Source organism: Ctenopharyngodon idella, chromosome 13 (genome assembly GCF_019924925.1).
Source record: "Ctenopharyngodon idella isolate HZGC_01 chromosome 13, HZGC01, whole genome shotgun sequence".
Lineage (NCBI taxonomy): Eukaryota > Metazoa > Chordata > Actinopteri > Cypriniformes > Xenocyprididae > Ctenopharyngodon > Ctenopharyngodon idella.
In genome coordinates this window covers 8,651,298-8,666,186 of record NC_067232.1, presented here as the reverse complement: position 1 = coordinate 8,666,186, position 14,889 = coordinate 8,651,298, and the positions used below count along the sequence as shown (strand labels likewise).

Sequence of the window (14,889 nt, the reverse complement as noted above, 5' to 3'; positions counted from 1 at the left end):
GGCATTGTTTTTCTTTCAGAATTTTTTATTTTCTGTCATGTGCTGTGAACATTTAGTTGTTGTATATTTGTTGTGTTCCAACATTGTGTATCATAATGTTCAACTACTTCTGTCTGGTGTTTTTTTCTCAGCCCTAAACATGACTACTAGTTCATGTATTTATTTTCAACAGTCATTAGCCTTAAAGCTGAAGTGTGTATGTTTTTTATGTTAAAGGGATAGTTCACTCAAAAGTGAAAAGTCTCTCATTAATTACTCACCCTCATGTCGCTCCAAACCCATAAGACATTTGCTACCCATAAGACAAAGGCAGCTTTACTAGTTGCCTTTCTGGGGCTTGGTGGTAGTTGTGTAGGCTGCCAATGGAGGGACAGAAAGCTCTCAGATTTTATTAAGAGATCTTAATTTGCGTTCTTAAGATGAGCAAAGGTCTTATGGGTTTGGAACGACATGAGGGTGAGTAATTAATGACAGAATTTTCATTTTTGGGTAAACTAACCCTTTAAAATACTATCTTAAGGCGGGTGCACACTGCGATTTTGGCCACGATTTGGTCATCTGAGACAAATTTGAAAATCCTAAAAGATTCCTGTAATCCTAGGCTAAAGTCTGTAGTCTTTGATCACTAGTTTGACATGTTCACAGACAGCCGATTAATGACCGTTGCGATAAAATTTTACCTCGGATGAAATTCTGGCAGTGTCAGAAGATTTGGCATACAGTCCTGCAGTGTGACTTCTTCTACAACGAATGTCAAATTGTCTTCGTGATCAAAATTAATGCTAGAGATGTCTTTGTTAAGAAACTTGTCCAGAGAATTACATCAACCCATACATGTTCGGTGACTGAGCTGCATTAAACACAGGACTGAAATGGTGGCTAACAAAGACATCTCTAGCGTTAATTTTGATCACGGCTTGTCTTGAAAAACGAAGACAATTTGACATTCATCGTAGGAGAAGTCACACTGCAGGACTGTGTGCCAAATCTTCTGACACTGCCAGAATTTCGTCGAAGGTACAATTTGATCGTAACGGTCATTAATCAGCTGTAGGTGAACATGTCAAACTAGCGATCAAAGACTACAGATTTTAGCCTAGGATTATAGGAATCTTTTAGGATTCTCAAAATTTGTCTCAGATCCCAAAATCACACAGTGTGCACCCGCCTTTAGTTAATACCATAACTTAATAATAAATAACTTCAAGTTAGCCATTTGTTGATTTCCCTGAGAGAAAAAAAAAACACCTTCCACTCTGTTGTTGGCTCAAACCAGGGTGTGAGTTGGGTGCGGGACTATCAGTTTGTCCGGCCAATAAAAGATGAGTGTTCAGGAAACCCGTATGTAAACAGTCATTATTTTTGATGTTCCCTTTGATTGTACCAGTGGCACAGAAATTACACACTTCAGCTTTAATGTAACCAAAAGGCTAGGCCAGGCTAGGCTTATAGTCTGTCTTATAGTAAAGGTGGTCTTGGTGAAAATTTGCAGACATTCCACTATGTAGTGTGCATGTGTGTAATTTTCATGTTGAACAAAGGTCCAGAAGCAGCCTCACCCTGCAGGCAGATAAAACAGAAATGTTATAATCGAAACTGGAAATAATACAAATACTCTAAAAATACTAGTGCATCTTGTATGTGGCAAAAGAGAACCCTCAAACTTCTCAGAATTGAAACTCTAAGAAATTGGACAATCACTCTAATTTATCCTAAGGTGGTTGTAACTTGATCTGAGGGTGTCTCAAGGGTGCAATCTCTGTCTCGAATGACAAATAGCGTGTCTGTGCTCACTTTGTCGTCTTTTTGTCTACCAACCATCAATGCCCAGAAGGCAACTTGGAGAAAGCACAAAGGCGGAAACTTGTCATGGACACCATCATTTATCTCAGGTGTTCCCCTTACTAAAGAAACCATATCACATGTTACGTAAGGCTTACCTGTGGGAGACACTAAACCCTCACTGAGTGTTGACGCAGGTGCTGGGACTCCGTAAGCTTTTGCGGCCTGAGCGAGGAGTAACGGACAGAGCCTGAAGGCAGTAGGTGGTTTTCGGACGTAGCCTCTCAATCACAAGCTCCTTGGAGCAACTGTCTGTTTCATGAATTTCCTATTTGGAAAAGATGATTTTTGTAAAGGTTTAGCATACTGAATTTGAGGAGTTTAGAGTAATTTATAATAATTACAAGGATTATCATTTTTAACAACATTTTTAACATTTGTTAACAACATGCATTCTTTACTTCATTGAGCTCATTGTTTCTGCTTTAAATTAATACATTGTTTAAACTAATACATTGTTAGCTAACTGCATGATTTGTATATGTACAATTCTGAAATACATAACTTGGACACAGTCACCTCTGATAACAGATGTAGACACAAGAATTTTCTGTAAAGCTGCTTTGAAACTATATGTATTGTGAAAAGTGCTATACAAATAAATGTGAATTGAATTGAATATAATAACTGGGCTGTCAGCCAGTTATTATTATCTAAAATGTTGAACATTTTGGAAAAAACATAAGCTAAATAAAGTGCAATTTGCTCTGCACATGTTAATCTTCCTATGCAGATCTTTTGCTATGTAGCAAATTGTAAAAATAAACAAATAAATATATAAAATAGTAGCTAACTATATCTATAATTTGCTGTCTCAGAATACTAAATAGTTGTTTCTTTTGTTGAACAAAAGATATTTTGAAGAACCAAAAAGTTTGATGATCATTCGAGTTTGAATTCCATTGTGTGAAAAAAAAATATATATATATTACAATGAGACATTTCTTAAAATATCTTTTATGTTCCAGAGAAGAAAGAAAGTCATACAGTTTTGGAAAAAAAGGGTGAGTAAGTAATGACAGTTTTGACAGAATGATGACAATTTTCTGTGAACTATTCCTTTAATATTCAACAAGTAGTTCCGGTCCTTGAATCTGATTGGGCTAGAGGCGTTCCAAGAGCACTGATATAACAGCGCTGGACTTTTCACTGGTTGTATCATTCCGCTTGTCAGTATTTACGCGTTCCAGGCAGTGTCAGTTTGTACATTAGCGGTAAGGATTTCTGCAGGTTATATCTTTACACCAGAAGTTGACGACAAGTGATTTTCTTTAAGAGTGAGTTATTGAATCGTTTACATAACCGATTCGTTCATTTACTGTGTTGCTCGGAGACGCGGGACGGTTAATTCTTTTGCTTCGTTTGAATTCTTCGTTTCGTTTGCGGAGCAAAACAGATAACTGACAAGAGTGTTTAAAATGTTAAGTTATTTGAACTGAAGTTGTGTATATAATCTGTACAACACTACTCTTGACCGTGTTATGTTGTTTAAATCTATAATTTCTTACCTCTTCTACACCATTGTGCATTAAGTATATTCTGAATGTCAGTTTCTGTAGTTTTGTCACTCGTATTCTAGAGCCCTTCTGTCCTCGCAGTGGTGTCCTCGGGGGTTTGATCTGAACTGTAATGGTCTGTCCAGTCACAGTCACCTTTAACTGGGGTGGGCTGAAACTAGCTGTAATTTAGAGGAAGTTATTAGGTGAGAACTTCCACAGAATAATAAAAAAAAAAAGGTTATGCCACTGTCATCACAAAGTTCATTGTGTAATCTTTCTTCCTCTTTGATTGGCACCTCTATAGGGTCGTTACGTGTCAAATTAACCACATTTCGGAAACTTTCTCGGCTCAGTTTTTTTTTTTTTCTCTCTGTAGAAAGACAAACATAAACAGTGATGAAAGCCAAAATATTAAATGTCACAGATATATATTTGAGTAATCCACTATTTTGTAGAGGAGGTCAAAATGACCATTTTATGGCCAATTTACAGGGGTGCAAAAATGACTTTAGAAAGATGGCAGCATCATTATTTTATTTTTACACAAAGACTAGTAAGTCTATTAGTAAAATCTGTTGACTTTAGCAATTTTTGTTGCATCATATGCCAACGGTGATTGTTCAAAAATGGCAAAAAGCACTTCATGTGTTTTTTTTTTCCTCAAGTCTGCAGGCCTGTAACGCAAGAAGTATTAAGGATATCTCTTAATATCCTTTTATATTCTGGTTTTTAACAAGCTTTACTTTTGGTATCTTCATCTTAAAGGCCCTCGATGGTTCAATCCCAGAGATATGGAGATCTTAATGAGGCTCCATGAGTAAATTGGTCAATTGTACACATTTTCAGTGGTCAAAAACCAAATGTAGGTCACTTTGCATACAACTGATACTTTTTTTTCTTTTAAAGAGGAATATCTGAAGAACAAATAATGTATAATAACAAATAATAACTAGAAATGTATCTCATGTTTTTCTATCAACACAGCTGCATAGCACATACCTGTCTGAGTGCCATAAATATTCTTTTTCCAAAGTTTGCATGCCTGTAACTCTAAAAGTATTCAAGATATCTTAATATCACCCTCGATTCTCATTCTTAATAAACTTTCCTTTTGAAATCTATTTTAAGGCCCTATATAGTTTGGTCCCATAGATATGGGGATCTCAAAGCAGCTCCATGTTGAATTTTACCCATTTTAAGTGGTCGAAAACCAAATTTGGTTCACTTTGCACACAGCTGATGCTTATTGCATTTAAAGAGGAAAGTCTGAAGAATAATGTTTAAGCTAGAAATGTATCTTGTTTCCCTCAATCAAAAGAATTGCATGAAACATAACTCTCTGAGTACCAAAAATCCACTGAAAACGGTTAAGTTGAGGCACATTAACTTGCTCTCAAAAGTGTATTTATAAGAACAGCTTCTGAAGCTACCAAGAGTTCAAATTCGCAGTATCAAAACTACACGTTATCGCATTGACACCCCTATATCTATGAGACTGAACCATATAAGGCCTTAAAAATGAAGATTCCAAAAGAAAAGTTTCATAAGAACAAGAATCTAAAATCACATTAGAGAGTATGTTCTATGCAATTGAGCTGCAAAAATGAGATGCATTTATAGTTTTAATATTATTTGTTCTTTAGATATTCCTCTTTAAAAGAAGAAAGTATCAGCTGTATGCAAAGTGACCCACATTTGGTTTTTGACCACTGAAAATGCGTACAATTTACCAATTTACTCATGGAGCCTCATTAAGATCTCCATATCTCTGGGACTGAACCATCGAGGGCCTTTAAAATGAAGACACCAAAAGGAAAGTTTAGTAAGAACCATAATCTAAAAGGATATTAAGATATCTTTAATACTTATTGAGTTACAGGCATGTAAACTTGAGGCAAAAACAAACAAACAAACAAAAAAAATGTGCTTTTTGTCTTTTTTTTTTTTTTTTAACTGTCACCGTTGGCATATGATGAAACAAAGATTGCTAAAGTCAACAGATTTTACTAATAGATCTTCCATTCTCTGTGTAAAAATACAATAATGATGCTGCCATCAGTCATTTTTACAGCCCTCTAATTTGGCTCCAAATCTCAGGTGAATGGTCATTTTGACCCCCCCTCCACAAAATAGTGGATTACTCAGTAAATATACATCTGTAACATTTAATATTTGGCTCTTATCACCATTTATGTTTGTCTTTCTACAGAAAAATATTAACAAAATCAAAAATTTGAGACCTCTGGTTGAATTGACAGAATGACCCTATACCAAAATCAACCATATAGAAGATAATTTCAGATGTAGACAGTGTGTTTAATTGTAAGCTTTTCTAAAGGAAAATTAGAATTAAAGCGATGTAGTATACTCACTTTCCCACTGAGGATAAAACCTGTGGCTAAGGACCCATGATGAAAAGCCCTCAGGGGAGAGGGAACGGACCCTGGCATAGTACCATTCTCTGGGATCTGATGTCGCCTCACTCAGGTCACACTCGAGCTCGTGGATGCCTTGACAATGCTCAGAATTAATCCACTCCTTGTCTCCATATCTAAAATCAAGAGAGGTCACCAATATGAAAAGTTTCATTACTACAAAAATGTGAGGATTCATCATGCCATTTATCTTAATTTGGGTGGTGCTGATATTTCCAAGTTACAAATAGAATTTACAATTTTTGACAAGAAAGTTGTGCATGCTTACATTTTATGTTGAACAAAATATTTCAAGTTTTTGGCAGCTTTGTGTGGATGTTTCCAGCGTAAGACATTTCTGAAGTCCAAAGAATAGAATTGTACATCGAGGGGAGCCATATCATCCTGCTGAGAAGGGCTACCTGGAGACAGTACAAGTGAAACTTCACATGGATGGTTCATTGTTTACATGCAGGCTGCCAATGACTTCCTAACAATGTAGCCAAAGTAAAAACCTAGATTTGAAGCTAAACATTTGTTTGTATCAAAACTTTGCAGATAATATTAAAAATGTTAACAGTGTCGTCATCGAATTTCAGTGCAAGAGACAAGCTATTGAACTTACAGTCTGCCCAACAGAGAAGGCACATCACAAAAACAAGGTCCAGCCATTGAGGTCCAGTCAGGGCAAACATGATGATGGCATTTTGGTGGTTCAACTCTGAGACCTTTTAAACCTTATGGATTTCCTCTTTCTTGCACGTGCGTCACAGAATTTCCGTTTTTGCACCAATGAGTGTTTTGTCATAATGAGTGTCATCCTGTAACCTGTATATTGTTGTATTATTTTACTTGAATTAATGATGTCTATTAAATACTTCAATATGTAAAATAAATTAATATCTTTTGTAAATTGTATTCAATATTAGATGTTATATCTCATTATGAGAGATGTTCAGTGATCAAATATGTTTAATGATGATTCAAAACCACAACAATAGACTCATAAAACCCTTGAAGAAATGCTTTTTTCCTTTTAATTTTAAATAGTTCCTTTGTAAGGACGTGGACATCACGCTGAAGTCAAATTCAGGGAATACCTCACCTAACCACTAACCACAGAAAACATGAATTGACTGGAAACAAAAAGAGTGGTTTTATCTTATGCTTGAGATGCACGTCTTCTCTTTAAAATATACATCAGAGCACTACTGCTTTCACACCTGCTTGTATTGTGGCTCTTAAGAGGAAAGGGAAATACATGTACTATAAATTTTAATTAGCTGTGATACCAAGGCAAGATCAGTTGATACCTACATGAATTTTGGAAATGGTGTAACCACATTTCCTCTTTCATGTATAGTTTGAAATGTATCTGTCTGCTTACGATCTAGCTAAGACTCTGACCTTTCGCGTTGTTCCCTATAGTCTTTGTTTTTTTTACTTTTCACTTCACTTTTATTGTTAAAAGGGCATTTACATGTCTGATAGGATGAACAGTCACGTATTACCAGCTAAATACCACCTGTTGCCATTTTGCAATGGAGAGTTTTTATTTCCACTGAAGTTTGACAGTGGAAAATGATATAAATTAATATGTAATTCCATGTATGTTAATTTCAATTAAATGAAAATTGTTATAGTTTAAATTTATATTAAATGCAAATTTGTAATGACAAAGTTGCAATTTAGTACATTTAAAATATATTACCTTTAAACACGTTATATATAATATTTTATATATAAATCAAGTCAGGAATCTTGGTGTGATTTTGGAGTCAGACCTTAATTTCAGTAGTCATGTAAAAGCAATAACAAAATCTGCATACTATCATCTCAAAAATATTGTAAGAATTAGATGCTTTGTTTCGAGTCAAGACTTAGAGAAACTTATTCATGCTTTCATCACCAGCAGGGTAGATTATTGTAATGGACCATAAGACAGCTGCAGCTCATACAGGACACTGCTGTCAGGATTCTGAGCAGAACCAGAAAATATGAACATGTCACACCACTCTGGTGTGGGGTCAGTCAGATCAGTCAGGTCCTTGCACTGCCTTCCAGTTGCATTTTGAATTGATTTTAAAGTACTGTTACTTGTTTATAAATCACTCAATTGCCTAGGACCACAATACATTGCAGATATGCTCATAGAATATAAACGGATCACTCAGATCATCAGGATTAAGTCACTTAGAAATACCAAGGGTTCACTTAAAGCAACGAGAGTCTGCTTTTAGCTGTTATGCCATTCGCAGCTTCTTGAAGAGATCAGATGTGCTCCAACAGTAGTCACATTCAAATCCAGACTCAAAACACATCTGTTTATCTGTGCATTTACATCCGACTGAGTGCACTTTATTTTATCAATGTATCATATTTTTACTCATTTAATTCTTTTTAAAACTGTTTTAATTATCCTTGTTTTTATTTATTTATTTTTTTGTTAGGGCTGTCTGGTTGGAAGAGTTGAGAGAATTGGGAAGTGAGATGGTGAGATGGTCAGACGTGAGTGTAAGACACCAGGTCACAGGCTGGTGTAGCACTGAAAGCCATCAGAGGCAGACGGCTGAGTTGTTTCTACTAAAAATGAGTATTGTCAGCTTTACTTAATAAGTGTTTGTTCAGTCAACTTAACATTGCGGAGTGAAATGCACAAATTAATATTGACATAACTAACTGACATAAATCATATTTAACTAAAGGCTGCCTGAATCACTAAGTTCGGGGCACCCCTGTCTGAATAAGAGTCAGAGAGCAGACACTATTAGCAACCTGGCTTACTAGTGTCTTTCCCACCCCTTCACTCAAAAAAAAAAAAAAAAAAAGAAAGAAATTGTTGGATTTACTTAAAAAAGCAATGTCAAGTGGTTCCATGCAACTATATTGATACACATAACAAATAACATAAATAAATAAATAAACATAAATCATTTGAATTTACTGTGCCTTTCTATGTAAATCACTTTGAATTACCATTGTGTATGAAATATGCTAAAAATAAACTTCCTTGTCTTCCCTTGCCTTGCCTTATATGGGCTTTAGTATGTTAGTCACAAATCAAAACAAGTGCACTTCTTTAAAGCACACCAAAATATTATAAAAGTGCCCCTACTATGGATTTTTGAAAACTACCTTTCATGTAGTGTGTAACGTAGCTCTAAGTGAATGAAAACATACTGCAAAGTTTTAAATCTGAAAGTGCACCGCATATAGTTATTGGCTGCACCCGAAAACCTAGGCAGCTGACTTGTTGCCTCGATGCCTTATCAGGCAATGACTTGTAAGGCAGCGTTTGTGCATTAAGGCACCTCACGAAACTGATTTCGGACAGACTTCTGAGGCAGAGTAATGGTTTAATGATCTACAACAAAACTGAGAAAGCTTTGTTGATAACTAAGCAAATATTTAATTACTACAATAGTAATTTCTCACTAGAAATCACATCAAAAGTGGAAAATGTTGGTCAAAAACGTACATTTAAACACAAACTGACCAGCAAAAGCAACTTTGGGACGTCATCCTTATTTTTCTAGCTCAACAGTCACAGAATGGGCGCACAAATGATGCCTTCAAAAATCGATCAGATGACAGTATCTCAGGAAACAGGAAGTGAAGCTAACATTAGATTCGGACCTGCCTTGATGCCTTCCTATCTTGGAATGTGTCCTCCGAAGGCAGCATTTTCCAGTTTTCGGACGCAGCCATTGTCTCTCAAAAGTAAGTCGACTCTGAGTCAATTAAACTAGTTGTTTGTAAAATGAATCCAAGCCGATTCGTTGTGACGTCAAAACAAAATATTAGCATATTGCCCACCCACTTATTGCGCTAGCAGACACCAGGAAAAACTTTGAGGAAACCCCTCAAACACTGCCAATACGTGAAGAAACAGTTTATAAAGTTCATCTTTACAACGATACCACAGCAGTATAGCCCAAACCTTGTGCTGTGTTCCCATCAGTAAGACTACTTCTTCAACATTAATGAGTTCAACGAGGGATTCGCAAGCCGGTTGTTATTGAAGAATGGGTCAGTACCCAGTTATTTGTACCAGCTCTTTCCTCCTCTGAATTACAACCTGTAAGTATGATTAATAATTGTTGCTGTTATGTTCTCCGTAGCACGCACAATACGTATTTAGTTGTGCATGTTGTGTACACTCCGCGCAGCTTGTAAGTTAGGTCTCTCCGGTATGGTGTACATTTTAGGACATCCTCAGACCTCAGTCATACAACTAAAAGGCGTCATACCTCAGACTAAAAGGCTTTAGTCACCGTACAAAATGGCATCGTGCCTCAGAATGAAAGGCTTCGGGTCTCAGGAAAAATGACATCAGGTCTCGTACAATTAGGCATCGATTGAAACAGCCACAGAATAAAATGCATCAGACGAAAAAGCATCGGATGAAACAGACTCAGACAAAAAGGCATCAGACTAAAAGGCATAGTTTTTTTTTTGTATAGTAAAATTGTTATACAAATAGTATCAATCCGACAAAAAAATCATAGTTAACACACTTTTAACCATGATTAATTTTCGTGAGTGTTCACTATAGTTTGCAATGCAAGCTAGTTGCAATGTGTTATTTAGCTAACTTTTTATACATGCAAATAAAACCAGCGAATAATACAAATTTACAAAATAATCTCAGTGGGATATGTTTTATACAACTTAGTGTAACATTTCTAACTGTTAAATGTTACACTAAGTTGTAACTGTGTGCATGTGACGTTACACTGAGGCGGGGCAATTCACTTCTTTCTAAGTCCATTTCGTCTGATGCCTTTATGTCTGAGGCCTTTTAGTCTGAGGCCGTTTTGTCTGATGCCTTTTTATCCGAGTCCGTTTCGTCTGATGCCTTTTGGTCTGAGGCTGTTTCGTTCGATGCCTAATTGTACAAGACCTGACAGCCTTTCAGTCTGAGGCGCAATTCCGTTTTGTCCAGTGACTGAATCCTTTTAGTCTGAGGCATGACGCCTTTTCATTGTATGACTGAGGTCTGAGGATGTCCTAAAATGTACACCGTACTACGGCTAACCAGCTAACAGCAATATGCGTTCGCTCGCGATTGTCTAGAAATGTGTCAAATGATTTTCGTTGTTATTACTTGGAGTTATGACAAAGAATAGAGCAATATGTTGGTGTACAACTAAAATGCAGTGCTTTATCAGTACGTTTCTGCGTTGTGCTAACGCATATACCTTGACTGTTTGGGTGTTTACCACCGAGCTGTAGGCTAGGTTCACTAACATAAACACAAAATAACTTATTTCCTCTCTGAGTCTTTATTTTTAGAACAGAGCGGAGCACCATCATTATTATAATACAATATAAGTGATGCAAGCATTGTATACTGTACTCCGTGTTAACCAGCAGAAGTCATCTGACCAGTCACCGCAGATTAGCGTCACACAAAGGAGGGGTTTGGAAAAATTAATCGTTGAGCGAATCGTTTGGGAGTTGATGAGCAAATAAGCTAAAAATAAATGCATATTATAAGACAATGAAAGTGTTTTTTGACCTTGCATGCTTGTAAACCTGTTGTTGGGGACTCCCAAAACAAAAATAGGAACACAAATGCCATAATGGGGCACTTTAAAACATAATGATTTAACCTGTTACCTGTCACCACCCTTTTTGAGCATAGATCTGAACTTAAATGGTTGTAATTAATGAAATACAGACCTCTGGTCTCTTTTTAAAGAAGACACTTTCATTTTAGAAAATTTCAGAAAATGAAAGTGTATAAAAGTTTAGTAGTTTATAGAAAGTTTATAGAAAATATATATTTTACAAAACAATTTGGAACATAAAAAATTGCTAGAAAAGCATGCCAAGTGTCCTGCTACAGGCTACTGTACTTTAAAATAAAACTTTTAATTTGACATGATCACAAAACACCTTTTAAAAATGTATTGAAGTGTATTAGGAAACATATATGATCTGCAAGTGCAGTTTTTTTAAATATACTTTTAAAGTTTGAAAGACACTACAAGCGCACATTCAATACAATTAAACACATTTCTTTCTTTTTTCTTTTTTACAAAGATGAAGAAATGTTGAAAGTTTATATAATTTAGATTAAGCCAGTAACTGACCATCAGAACACAAATATGATCAAATAATATAAACCTTGCTATGTGATGCTATACTTAAACCGAGACTGGCGTAACATTTACCTTCAAATCTCAGGTGTCTTTCAGCTCCTGTATGGCCACCATGTGCTCATTCACTGGGAGTCTAAAGGCTTCCAGATGGGAAGGGTCAAGACTCTTTTTGTTGGTCTATCAAACTACCTTTGACCCAGTTGCCATGGTTTCATTATCATTCCTACAGCTGTTCAGACAACCCTGCCCCATGCTGTTGTTCTCCCCATTTTCCTCCATCTGATTTACCCCCCTCTCTTGTGAGCTCTGTGTACTCACGGTGAGCAGTATGCTTCACTTTACATAATTTCCCAGGAAGAACAAAGGCTATGTCCCCTCACCTTTAGTGAAAGTAATCTCAAAAGAAAGCAAAGTTCAGTGAGACAACAGATTACTATGTGACTGATCATGGGAAATACCATAGTGCAAAGGACTCAATTGCATGAATCAAATTAAAGCAAATTGGTTATCATTTTATTCATTCACACTTTTATGAGTTACATTAAAAAAATGAACTTTCACTGTTGTTAGTTTCACCCAAACCATCCTTGTTCACATTACTTAACTCATGAAACTACATCAACTTAATTTAACTGAGTTGTTTCTACTAAAAATGAGTATTGTCAGCTGTACTGAAGTGTTTGTTCAATCAACTTAACATTGCTGAGTGAAACGTACAAATGAATGTTGATATAACTAACTGGGCAGAGTTCCCAGCATGCTTTGCAAGGGACTGCATTAGGAGAATGAATTTAGGGATTAAAATGTTATTTTATGTGTTTTTCAGTGAAGAGAAAGATGTTATTAGTCAGCCTGGTCTCATTGTTAATACGTAGGTATTAATACGTAACTTTCAAAGACACAAAACGTACATTTTTGTACGTTTAGAAAGGTGCTAAAACGTACAATATTGACGTAATTATGGCACTAAAACGTAAAAATACTTACGTTTTTACAGCGAAAAAACGTAAAATATTTACGTATCTTTCATGTCATATATATGTATAATTTCCATTTTATCGTTTTGTAGATAAATGTAAGATCCCTAAACCCCATCCCGAACCTAAACCTACCCATTTTATACAGAATGTTAAAAGAATAAAACATAAAGAACAGAAATGTGTAGGAAAATGACAATTTTAGTAAAAATATAACATTAAAACGATATTTTGAGCCACTAATCCTACACCTACCCCTACCCATTTCTTTAAACTACCTACTGTTATAAATAAAAGAATGACAGACAAACAAGCGTAATCACAATAATTTATTTTTTGCGAAAATGTCAAAAGTGGTACGAAAAGTAGTTCAAATGATGATGAGTTCCAGTCACAGTCCTCTCTGGCGGTAATAGTTTTTTTTATAGTGTACAGAGCAGAATTTAACTTATTAATCCATGAAAATATGATAAATTCGGCTTCTCTCCGTGAAGGCGCGCACTCATTTCAAATGTCAATCCACTGAAACACGGCATGTCGCAATCTGTGACGAAGCAGGTGAGAACCAATGAGCGTTCGATATCAGTGCCGTAAACCATGTCGTAACGCTTCTCGAGGGTGGCGCTACTTTCAAATTTGAATCATAACGAGCGCGAGCTTTGACTGTGACGGTCGGTTTTGCTGAGAATGAAGATGAAGATTGATGGATAAAGGGCTGAATTTGGATCTGTTCCTTACAAACATATGGATTCTAAAGATTTGGAGTACAGTGAACAAATAAAATGGATGTGACTTGTGAATTTATGTTGTGGTTTGGTGTATCTTATGGTTGTATTGTCAGTCGCTGCATAGGAGAAAACGCCTTCTGTGTCGCACAGCGAACAAACTAAATATTACAAAATGGTTAAACAATTACAGAAATTTTATTCATAAGGTTTCAAATTGTAGTCTTGTTTAACATTATGTAATCCTCCGAAACGTGCAGCACAAGTCACGAACAGAAATGTTATTTCATATTATGTAGGTGAGTAAACTGCTTTCAATAAATTCGACTAAAAACATCGTTAAATCATTAAAGCCACGATTTTAATATTAATACATGGGAATTCATATACATTCACACTTTACGTTACATGATTTACGTTTTTTTGCTGTTAATACGTAAGTATTTTTACGTTTTAGTGCTATAAATACGTCAATGTACGTTTTTGTGTGTATGAAAAGTAAATGTACGTGTGATAGAACCACAATTTACGTAAAATTTTAGAGGAGTTTATGTATTTTTGAATTTTGTGGTTACCATTATGCAGAAGAGTGGCACCTGTGTTTAGGCTGTTTATTCTGTGTTTAAGCATATGGGATGGAATTCCTCCTCTCAATTAAATTGAGTTTGTTCAATTAGTTATTTTTTGAGTGCATTTAGTAGAGCAAATAGTTAATTTAATAAGGTAAATTAAGTCATTAAATGTGTTCACTCTATGTAATAAACTTTTATAAATTTATAAACATTATTGAACTGCACATGTAAATATGTAACTGAGAAATTCAAATGATTTGTATTTACTCAAATAAATTTTTTCAGCTTTAATTTCTTTTGTTCATACAACTAAATTGTTATTTATACAAATTACTCAATATACAGTATTCAACTTTTTAAGTGGATCAAAAAAGTTAATCAAAGTTGTCCTAAGAAATAAGTTGTCATAAGAAGAAGGTTTTGATCCACTTCAAATGTTGACTACTGTAGTTGTGTGGAAGCACTTGACACTGCTTTTTTAAGTAAATCCGACAATTAATTTTTTGAATGCATATGTGGGCAAATAAACCAACAAAAGAAAAGAAAATAGTGAACATATAAGCCCATCTCTTCATCTGCATGCATTTATCAACCATCATGTGAGGACTAATTTTTGTAGGAACAATTTTAAAATAGTTATATGTCATGTTTGTGTACTATATGTGCATAAACATCCTTTGCATCTTTGCACACCCTTTTTTATAAGGCATGTGTGTTTTTTCCATGAATAATGAATGTGCAGAAAATTAAAAG

The 14,889-nt window shown here is 35.4% G+C and overlaps 1 protein-coding gene across 1 annotated transcript; it reads right to left on the bottom strand.

Annotated features, from left to right (window-relative positions):
* Window positions 1-4: 4 nt before the first annotated feature.
* il22ra2 (interleukin 22 receptor, alpha 2) lies at window positions 5-6,495 on the bottom strand. The gene is made up of 6 exons (XM_051915966.1): window positions 6,381-6,495; window positions 6,045-6,177; window positions 5,714-5,892; window positions 3,351-3,520; window positions 1,941-2,110; window positions 5-1,560 (listed from the first exon to the last, which is right to left on the bottom strand). The coding sequence occupies exons 1-5, from the start codon at window positions 6,448-6,450 to the stop codon at window positions 1,961-1,963; spliced, it is 702 nt and encodes a 233-aa protein (XP_051771926.1). The 5' UTR covers window positions 6,451-6,495; the 3' UTR covers window positions 5-1,560; window positions 1,941-1,960.
* Window positions 6,496-14,889: the final 8,394 nt, after the last annotated feature.

Excerpts from the sequence above, each read along its gene's own strand:
- il22ra2 (XM_051915966.1), bottom strand. The coding sequence starts at position 6,450 with ATGTTTGCCCTGACTGGACCTCAATGGCTGGACCTTGTTTTTGTGATG. Across the intron at positions 3,521-5,713 it reads GTTTTATCCTCAGTGGGAAA|CTAGTTTCAGCCCACCCCAG; the intron begins GTGAGTATACTA and ends TCTAAATTACAG. Across the intron at positions 2,111-3,350 it reads TGCACAATGGTGTAGAAGAG|GAAATTCATGAAACAGACAG; the intron begins GTAAGAAATTAT and ends TTTTCCAAATAG.